The sequence below is a fragment of the Copadichromis virginalis genome, linkage group LG8 (assembly GCF_057382275.1).
Source record: "Copadichromis virginalis isolate Kocher_CV1m ecotype Utaka linkage group LG8, C_Virginalis_male_GT1.1, whole genome shotgun sequence".
Taxonomy (NCBI): Eukaryota; Metazoa; Chordata; class Actinopteri; order Cichliformes; family Cichlidae; genus Copadichromis; species Copadichromis virginalis.
In genome coordinates, this window is record NC_140625.1 from 16,610,736 (window position 1) to 16,621,422 (window position 10,687).

Genomic DNA, 10,687 nt, shown 5'->3' on the forward strand with positions numbered 1-10,687 from the left:
GGCAGATGTTGTTGCAGTCTATTATTACTCACTGTATAGCAGCTTAGGAGAACAATAAATCATATTGTTCATAACAATGGACGGTATAAAAGATATGTACAGTCAAGGTAAAAAGAAGTATTAAGGTTTTACATAACAATGTTGTGTAACAATAATAATCTGATCCATAGGTCTTGTGATTGGATGAACCACAACACGTGATGTATTACACGGTGTCATTTTTTAAAATTTAAAACTAAGTATACCTCTTGCTTCCATAAGAATTTACAGGGTAAGAGGCAACCAGGTGCTGGCAATTTAGCAAATGTATTGAATGTGAACATTCAATGCAGTGCAACACTGAGAAACTGTGGAAAGGAAAAATAGAAATTAAAAAACAAACCCAAGAGTTAGGTGTCACCCAAATTTCATGACATTACTATTAGAAAGTGTGGCTTGTTTTAAAGAATTAGCAGGAGCACACCTTTTCTCTCTAAAAAGAACATGGCAGCACAGCCAAGTCTCATCTAACCAAACCACGAGACTTTGGCAAAAAATCTTTTGAACAGTGGTATAGATTGGCCATAATGCACAGCGCCACGTTTGGTGAAAATAACAGCATATAAGCACAAACACCTCAAAAAAACTGTCAAGTACAGTGGTTGAGGGGCGATGCTTTGGGCTTTTTTTTTTTTTTTTTGCAGCCACGGAATTTAAGGACCTTGCAGTCTGAGTAAACCATCTACTTGAAACCAAACGCAATAATATTGAGCCCAGCAACAAAGCGGCAGAATGACAGAATTTTTTTTTTCTAAAGTGCTGGATTACCCTTGCAGGAACTTAAGAGAACTGTATAAGCAATCTCAAAAAGCAATCTGAAAATCTCAAAAAACTGAAGGGGGGGTACTGTCTTTGTTGCTATGACGATATTCTCTAGGCCTGACAAGAGAAACCAACAGGAAATACCTTAAACCAACAGGGGACAGTAGATTGCACAAAGAACATTTAGTCCATTTTTTAAAAAGTGTTGTTCACTGTAATTGTCAGCAAGGAGAATTATCTAGGTTAGTTTGCGATTTCAAATCACTCTTATCCATATATTATTTTCACTTTACTGAAAACTTCCTGGTGCCGCCCCTGCAGAGAAGCTGAAATCAAATGTCTGCATAGAACTTTAATATGTCTTTGGTAGTGGATGGTCCTCCCACCACTCTGTCCTTGCTAATTTAGAAAAAGCAGTATGCTGCATAGGATGCTGAGACTCCGTAATATGGCTGACTGCACTTGCAGCTGTTGACAGAAGCGTTCTCCCTGCTGTTTCCAGCCACTCCGGGAGCAGCTGGAAACAGTGGTGGATGGTGAGGGGTGTCTTTAACCTCTGTCACCTACTTAATCGAGTTAGCGGCCTGTGTCTGGGTCATTAAACATCCATCTGCCCGGCAGAAAAGGTTAGTTGCCAGTGCCTTGAGTGCAGTGATCGAGCAGATGTGTTTAATTGCACCTCCTGAACCGTTTCCTGAACCATACCCCTGCACTCTCGCGTGCACCTTAGTTTCACTCTGAGCCACTCTGGGTTTAAACTGCAGACACAGTTTAACAAGGTTATAAGACTGAGGTTTATTCAAAGACAGTCTGACATGCCTGTTTAACCTGCCAGCTGTTCAAAGATAATGCGAACCTGCACGTGTGGGCAACGACAAGCATACTTTGTTAGCAATGGAAAGCAAGATGTATTGGAATAACACAAAGCTTAAACCTGTGCGCTTCATCTTTTATAGCCTGCAGCTCTTCTGAGTGGGTGAGTTCATATCAAGAATCATATAAAAATATAAATAAATTCAAATTATTACACGAAAAGAAATTAAATTCTTTATTTAAAAAAAAATTACAGTGGCATGAAAACAATTTTGAAGGACTGATTTGCAGGACCACAAGTATTTATGGTCCTGCAGCTACAACAACATTAGAGGATGACTATATCTTGGCTTTTATTAAACCAAAAACTTACCATTGTCTGCTTTAACCAAAGAAACATGAAAAAACAAAGAAACATGAAGGGAATAGCTGATTAATCTGCTGAGTACTACCACTGCCTTTTTGTTGGTAACTACAGTTCAGAAAAAGAGCAAATATCAAGATTTTTGTGAGTATTTTCACAATACTGTGGTTTCATAAAACCATATATTCAAAGGAATAATTAAGAAAGCAATTGCCAGGTAAATCACTCACTTTTAGTTGCACCCTAACCTTTTTTTGTTACATGATCTAAAACACTTTAATCTTAACGCAGGCACATTTTTTGCACTAAAAACATAGAAACTAAAGTGAACTTAAAAACACTTTTCAACCGAATTTCTTGAAGAACCTCAAAATGATCCATCAAACTGGCTCATAGCTGCACTAACTGGATTTCTCTATAGAGGCTTGCTGAGACATCACTCTCCAGTGTCCTTTAACCTGCAGGCAGGTAGGCTGGACTTTGCAGGCTATAGTCTGGGCAGACTTTCTGAACCAGTCTGTAGTCTGTGCTGTAGAAAGACACGTAGATGCAGATGACCTGGAAAGGCCTGGAGCACATCCAGGTGACGTGGCTCTGGGTGTGCTCCTGATCACATGTCTTTGATGGGTCGTAGTTGCACAGCATCACCTTCTTGTTGCGTTCGGTTTTCTCGGAGTCCACTCTGCAGTTGAACGTCTTTGAATCCTTGGGGTGGATCACGCTTTGGCGCTCCAAGTCGAACTCCACCTCTTTCGTCGGTGGCATGAGGCTGACGGACACGTTGCCTACCCCCGTGGAGTTGTGGCGGAAGTAGACGCCAAGAGACCCGTTCCCATGATCCACAATCTTCCCCAATATCAGCAAATTCAGTTTGACCGTCTTTATATTTGAATAAAAGTCCCCCCAGATGAAGGTCTCGGACCATTTAGATGTTCCATGAACTTTCATGATGGGCTGAAGCTTCATCTTTAATGATGGCTTGGAGTGCGGCTGTGAGTTTCCTTCAAGTATTTCCCCAAATCCCTGCTTTGAAAGAGGGATGAAGGGATTACGGGGCAGCTTGGTGTGCTGAGTTAGACTCCTGGACTGAAGCACAGAGTTCTTCTGCTGTGAAGAAGCCTCGTGAGCCCTGCTGGGATGAGGCGGTGCTCTCTTGGTGAAGGTAAAGTTGCTGTGTGTCTGGTGTGGTCCAAGAACCAACTAGAAAAATAAGCACAGGAGAAAGTTATAGACTGACCCCATCGGGAAGTAAACTAAGTGCTAGCATGAACGATTAAAAACAAATCAACAAAAAAAATCCCAAACGCTTTGGAAATATTGTCTCAGAATTGCTTCAATTAAATAGAATCTCATTTGAAAGAACTGTTGAGTTTTTGAGAATTATTCTTAATATTGTCAGACTCACACACCACACAAATATTGTTAAACCTCACTAAGCATGTTTTAAGAAACTTAAGTCTGCAAAGAAAGTCGTCATTAGGATAATGCATCAAATCTAAAATATGTAGAACTTGAAATATTTTCAAAACCCTCTTAAAATGCAGCATAACTCAACTTTGAATGTATAATGTGTTTAATGCTACCATTCATTTCACTCACCAGACATATGGTTCCTTTCAAAAGTATCCAAGCAAAGCACTGAAAGCCAATCTTCTCCATTGTGCATAACCTTCACGAGCCATCCACTGCTGCGTTTCATTCAGGCAAAGCGAACTTTCCGATATCCTAAACAGACACTTTCTTTAAACTCTCTCCCAACTGGAAACCTTCACTGTGCTGCTGCTTCCCCTCACAACACACAGACTGGGAGGCTTTCTCAGAGCTCAAGATTTTGACACCCAGTTTTGCTCTCTCTCTTTCTCCCTCCCCTTCAATCCTCCCTCCCTCCCCCTTTCACACACACATAAACACACACCCTTCTGTTTAAGAATATGCGCTGTCTGCAGCATCTGCCAGCCCCTGGTCCCCTCCACTTCTTTCTCTGACTGAAAATCTTCTTGCATCTTATTGCGAGGGAAAAAAATTAACTAATCAACACTTTCATAAAATGTTTTTTTGTTTTGTTTTGTTGTTGTTTTTTTTTTAAATCAACCTAATCCAAGACAATGTGATACTGGCATCTTGTGGTTGTGTGATAAAGTGCAAGGATGATGCTTTGCAGTAGAGCGACATTAATAACCACAAATTACATTTATTTCTTTGTGTAGGAACATGCACTATAACTAAATCTAAACACAGAAATCTCTCATGTAGAATAACCAAAATCAGCTCATGTGTTCACAGTTCCTGTCAGTCACGTCAACAATTTCATAGCCTTTAAGTTATATTAAAGATAAAGGAAGATGCTGCAGGTGAAGAACTATGGAGTAAAAGTAAGCTGAATTTGTGTCATTTTTGTTAGGAAAGTAAACATTGTGTTAGCTGATTGTCTCTTGTATAGGTTAATTTAACTTAAATTCAAACCAGAAAATAACTTTAACTTTTTACAGCCTGTAATTAAAATTCTGATAAGAAAGAACAGTGCAGATGAGTTTCTGGGCAGTCCATGAGATAAATTTAATCAGAGTAGGCCTAAGTCTACTGTTCGAGAGTTCAGGTGCCACTAGAAGCATTTAAAGACTTTTCGATTTGCCTGGAACTCACCCACTTCGACATATTTCCTGATTATTTTGTTTTTTATTATAGAATCAGTGTATTTAAGCTATACTGAAAGTCATCTGTCGCTTGTCAGAAAAGCCTTGAATTCATAGCCCCAAGCTTTTAACAGCAGGCAAACAGCCATCTGCTCCATTTCTAACATACCTGTCTTCATTAGTGGGCACTTCCTGCTGTGGCCTCCAGATGCCACCATTAGGCAACATTCAGTTGTCACCAGTTGTTTTGTTTTTTTCCATCCATCCATCTTCATCCGCTTTGTCCGGGGCCGGGTCGCAGGGGCAGCAGCCTAAGCAAAGAGGCCCAGACCTCCCTCTCCCCAGCCACCTCCTCCAGCTTATCCGGGGGAATACCAAGGCGTTCCCAGGCCAGCCGAGAGATATAATCTCTCCAGCGTGTCCTGGGTCTGCCCCGGGGCCTCCTCCCGGTGGGACATGCCTGGAACACCTCACCCAGGAGGCGCCCAGGGGGCATCCTTGTCAGATGCCCAAACCACCTCAGCTGGCTCCTTTCAATGTGGAGCAGCAGCTGCTCTACTCTGAGCCCCTCCCGGATGGCCGAACTTCTCACCCTATCTCTAAGGGAGAGGCCAGCCACCCTTCGGAGGAAGCTCTGCTGAGAAGGTGATTGGCTGCAGACTCCCATCTCTGCAGGACCTGTACACCTCCAGGACACTGCGGCGTGCAGCCCGGATCTCAGCTGACCCTTCTCACCCTGGACACAGTCTGTTTGACCTGCTCCCCTCAGGCAGGAGGCTCCGGTCCATTCGCACCAGAACCTCTCGCCACAAGAACAGTTTCTTCCCCTCTGCTGTCGGACACATGAACAATAACCACATGACTGTCCCCGCCACTAACACATGACCCTACGCTGTGTCACTGCATCATTTCATGTCTGGCACTGTTCACCACCTGCACTCATGTATATATCTTTCTACGTAGCACTCATAATTCTTATTCTCATGTATATATCTCATGTATATCTCATGCACATATCTTTCTTTCTACATAGCACTTTAATTCTTATTGTCTGCACTGAAGCACCGCAGCAATTTCCTAATGTTGTAAACCTCAACATCTGGCAATAAACCCATTCTGATTCTGATTCTGATTCTGATTTCTGCCGCTTGTATCCGCGATCTCGTTCTTTCGGTCACTACCCACAGCTCGTGGCCATAGGTGAGGGTAGGGACGTAGATCGACCGGTAAATTGAGAGCTTCGCTTTTACACTCAGCTCCCTCTTCACCACGACGGACCGGTGCAGCGTCTGCATTACTGCAGCTGCAGCCCCAATCCGTCTGTCGATCTCCGGCTCCCTTCTCCCATCACTCGCGAACAAGACCCCGAGATACTTGAACTCCTCCACTTGGGGCAGGAACTCATCCCCGACCCGGAGTGGGCACTCCACCCTTTTCCGGCTGAGAACCATGGCCTCAGATTTGGAGGTGCTGATCCTCATTCCCGCTGCTTCACACTTGGCTGCGAACCGTTCCAGTGCGAGCTGGAGGCCCTCACCCGATGAAGCCAACAGAACCACATCATCTGCAAAAATCAGAGATGAGATTCTGAGGCCACCAAAGCGAAAGCCCTCCGCCACTTGGCTGCGCCTAGAAATCCTGTCCATAAAAATTATGAACAGAACCGGAGACAAAGGGCAGCCCTGGCGGAGCCCATCACCCACCAGGAACGAGTCCGACTTATTGCCGGCAATGCGAACCAAGCTCTTGCAACGGTTGTATAGGGATCGAATGGCCCGTAGCAATGGGCCAGACACCCCATACTCCTGCAACACCTCCCACAGGACACCCCTAGGGACACGGTCGAATGCCTTCTCCAAGTCCACAAAACACATGTAGACTGGTTGGGCAAACTCCCATGCACCCTCAAGTATCCTGGAGAGGATAAAGAGCTGGTCCAGTGTTCCGCGACCAGGACGAAAACCGCATTGTTCCTCCTGTATCCGAGGTTCGACTAGCGGACGAACTCTCCTTTCCAGCACCCTGGCATAGACTTTCCCAGGGAGGCTGAGGAGTGTGATCCCCCTGTAGTTGGAACACACCCTCCGGTCCCCTTTCTTAAAGATGGGGACCACCACCCCGGTCTGCCAGTCCACAGGTACTGCCCCTGATCTCCACGCAACATTGCAGAGGCGTGTCAACCAGGACAGCCCTACAACGTCCAGAGCCTTCAGGAACTCGGGGGGGACCTCATCAACACCAGGGGCTCTGCCACCAAGGAGTTGTTTAACTGCCTCATTGACCTCGCCCCCGGAAATTGGCGGGTCATTCCCCTCATCCCCAGACTCTGCTTCCTCCTCGGAAGACGTGTCAGTGTTTTTTTTTTTCTACATTTATATTTGAAACCATCAGGAAAAGTAACAAGTAAAAAAAAACAAAACTTACTTAAACATAATAAGCATTTAAAAAAAAATTCAGTGGTCATAAATGCATAAATGCATGGATTTTAGTCAAACAAGGGCCAAAAACTGCAGTTCCTGGGCTGTTCCCTTGCAGTGGCGCCAAATGCACATCAGTTCTTACTGAAACCCACGTCACAATGCCCAACTTTACACCATAAAAAAGAACATTTACATTTACAAGAACTTTTTTTTCCTCAATTATTTATACTTCTAAGGCTTGACAGTTAGGGACCGACTGCTTTGATTGACATTGAAGAATTGAATTGAAGACTGGCAACTCTGACAGTTCACGTTGACTTGAATTCATTGGGCCATGGCCGCTCCTCTTTAATTATAATGTTTGTGCCTTCTGAAGAATTTTGATGGACATCTAATTTTGACTGCAGCACACACTGAGTGTTCTGCTGGATGTATCTGTGGGCTTCATATGTACAGTTTATGAATGAGATTTGCTAAGATCCCTTATGTTAGCACTCCACCCTCTTGTCCGAATTTAGTTACTTCTGGCTCCAAAAATCCAACATGGTGACAAAGAACCCTAACCACAGTCAAACTGGCTGAAATTCGGGCAGGTGTGCAGCAGTGTGTGCACCTCTGACATAGTTTGCAGTAAATAGGAGCGACTGGAGAGTGTAAAAGAAAAGTAGAGAGATCACTGAAACAAGTGGACATAATTTAATTACAGTTTTTTCTGATTGCTTAAGCACATTTTTTGTAACTATTGGCTAATTTTGCAAAACTCTTCACACAAATAAGAAAACCTGTCACCCAATAATCAAAACATTGTAGTTCTCTTGCAAAAGCAAACACAGCTAGATTAACTCTTCACACCTTCGTAAAAATGGTGTTTCCGTATCAAACAGTACACACAAGCCATCATCTACTAAGCACACAATGCGCCAACTGCACACTGATGGTATGAATACAAAACACTTCTGGCTTTTGCTTTCTCTGTGCACAAGGTAGGCCATGTCAGTTTGAGCTCATACTTCTGTCATAGATCCATAAGCATAGAGGGATCCAAACTTCAAGTACTGGTGTTTATTCAAACACATCAAAACAAACACAAGTGTTTATTTCCAAGTATAGGATTATTTGCAATCGCCATAATGACTATATGGGTTACTTGGTCTGCAGTGAACATGCTTCCTCTGCCCCAGCATCTGGTCATCTAGCAATTCTGTAAAGTAACAATTTCAGTATTTTTACATCAATGGTATTGGTGTGTTTCTCATTGGCATATGGCAGTGCTACAAATCTTTGTGCGAAGTGACTGTACTAACCGATTCTCATTTCAAGTCCTTATGATACTTGCTACAGTGTAGCGGCTCGAGTTAGGCTGGACCCGTTGGCCAGCTACCCTCAGGGTCATTCCACGGTTGATTACATGGTCCACTATTGTAGCTCTGATGTCATCAGCAATTCTATTTCCTACTCTTCCTACCCTTCCTCTCCCCCCTCCTCATCCTCCTCTCCCCCCTCCTCATCTTCCTCTCCCCCCTCCTCGTCTTCCTCTTGCTCCTCCTTGTCCTTGTTGTCCTCTTCATCCTACTTCTTCACCTCCACGTCCTCTTCCTCGGCCTCCTCTACTTCTCACTCTTTCTGCTCCCTCCATTGTACTCCGCACACACAGCTTACCTGTATTATAGTGCTTAGGCTGATTGCAAAGTGAACTAATTATCTAAAAAAGTTTACACATGTGAAAGTGTGCCAGACAGTTGGCAAATTAGTGTTAATGATAGCCATACATGTGTATACTTTTGCTAGGAGTGTGTTGGAAATTTGGTAATTGAGTGTTGTGCAGTGAATTGTGCCTACAGTTTTGCAAAGTGTGTGTTACAAAATTGCAAACTGAGTGCAAAGCAGTTTTTGTGCTTTTAGTTTTGCAAACTCAGTGAGTGGTTTTGCTATAAGTCTGAATAGTTTTAGAGATTGTGCTACAGGAATCACAGTTAGGGTTTAAGCATTCAGAAAAAACTGTAAGCAAAGAGTTTGAGCAATAAACTATTAGCAACTAGACTCTGATGAAGCAGAGCGGAGTAAGACAGGTCTGCTGGAGTCTAACACTCACTGGTGGAGTGAAAGAAGGTGGAAACGTGTATGGGAGATGAGGATGATGTAAGAATGAGAGGTGGGCTGCACCAGCGAAAGTTTTTAATTGACAGAAAGACAGCACACTGCTGAGATTTAAATCAACAGAGGCTGACTGGAGAAGAAGGGATGTAAACTAAAGTAAGATTCAATTTATATAACACCTTTCAAGATGAATTTCATGACGGATTAGTAAAAACATAAAGATGAAAACAAGTTAACAGTGACAAAATGCTTAAAACAAAAGGACATTATAATGGTAAGGATCTACGATATGAAGGCACCTGTTTCCAATCAGTAGCTACATCAGATGTTAGAAGCTTAGATAAGTCATAATAAAAACTGACATCAAGAGGCAGAGTGTGATGTTGGGATGTCCCTGATACTTACAAAAAGATTTCTTTCTTAAATCCCATTATTTCTATTAAAAAAAAAAAAAAAATCACATTTGGATTATCCCCTTGTAGGGCCCCACTGAAGTAGGAGTTTGGGAGTGCTTACAAGATTTTTGCCCAAATGTTGAGGCCAGTAATAAATGGGTGACATCAAAGATCAGCTGACCAGTCAGTTGCTGCTTGTCAGGCGTTGTGTGGCGGCGAGGAAGAAGGAACCCAAACGCAGGACTCGCAGGTAGGTGCAGATTTATTATGAGGAGTGGATGAACAGAACAAAGGGAGAAAATGGCTGGCTGGCTGGACAGCTGACTGGAAGGCTGAATGGCTGGCTGGCTGAACGCAGGCGGAAACGACAACAGAACATCACATGAACATCAACATCAATGACACGACAGAGAACTGGTGAAACCGAGGAACTTAAATACACAGGTGAATGATGACAATGATTGGAAACAGGTGAGTACAGGGCTGAACATAATCTGACTAATGACACGGGAGACAAGCTGACACGGGAAAAAACAGGAAGTGAGAACATTAATGTGGCGAACCAAACTGAACATGAACAAACTGAAATCACTGGGTCAACGACCCAGGAACCCTGACAGTACCCCCCCCCTCCAAAGGCCGGCACCCGACGGCCAAAAGAGAAAGAAAAAAAACCAGAACAGGGTGGGCGGAGGGGGCCCAGGACGGAGGGACGGAGTCCACACCAAGACAGTTCAGGTGGGCGCCCCCGTGGCCCGTGGCCGAGACGAGACAGTTCAGGGGGCCGACCGTGCGGACGGCAACGGCGACAGCACTGGTCCGGGGGCCGACCGCGTGGAAGGCAACGGCGGCGACGTGGACACAGTTCGGGGGGCCGGCCGTGCGGAAGGCGACGGCGGCCACTCAGGCGAAGGCGGTCCGGGGGCCGGCCGTGCGGAAGGCGACGGCGGCCACTCAGGCGAAGGCGGTCCGGGGGCCGGCCGTGCGGAAGGCGACGGCGGCCACTCAGGCGAAGAGGGTCTGTGGGCCGCCCACGACGGCGATGGCGCCCGGCCAGTGGCCTAGCCAGCGGTCTAGAAAATGGCCGTTTAGCTCCAGACCCAAACGAGGCTGGGCCAGGCGAGGCTGAAGGCTCTGAGGCTGCAGCAGACGAAGGCTCTGAGG

General features: G+C 44.7%; 1 protein-coding gene across 1 annotated transcript; it reads right to left on the reverse strand.

Moving 5' to 3' along the window:
- Positions 1-1,633: 1,633 nt before the first annotated feature.
- Positions 1,634-3,774, reverse strand: LOC146703115 (neurexophilin-1-like). Its single transcript, XM_085467231.1, has 2 exons — positions 3,578-3,774; positions 1,634-3,178 (listed from the first exon to the last, which is right to left on the reverse strand). Exons 1-2 carry the CDS (start codon positions 3,635-3,637, stop codon positions 2,432-2,434), a joined length of 807 nt encoding a protein of 268 aa, XP_085323357.1. The 5' UTR covers positions 3,638-3,774; the 3' UTR covers positions 1,634-2,431.
- Between the last annotated feature and the right edge of the window lie 6,913 nt (positions 3,775-10,687).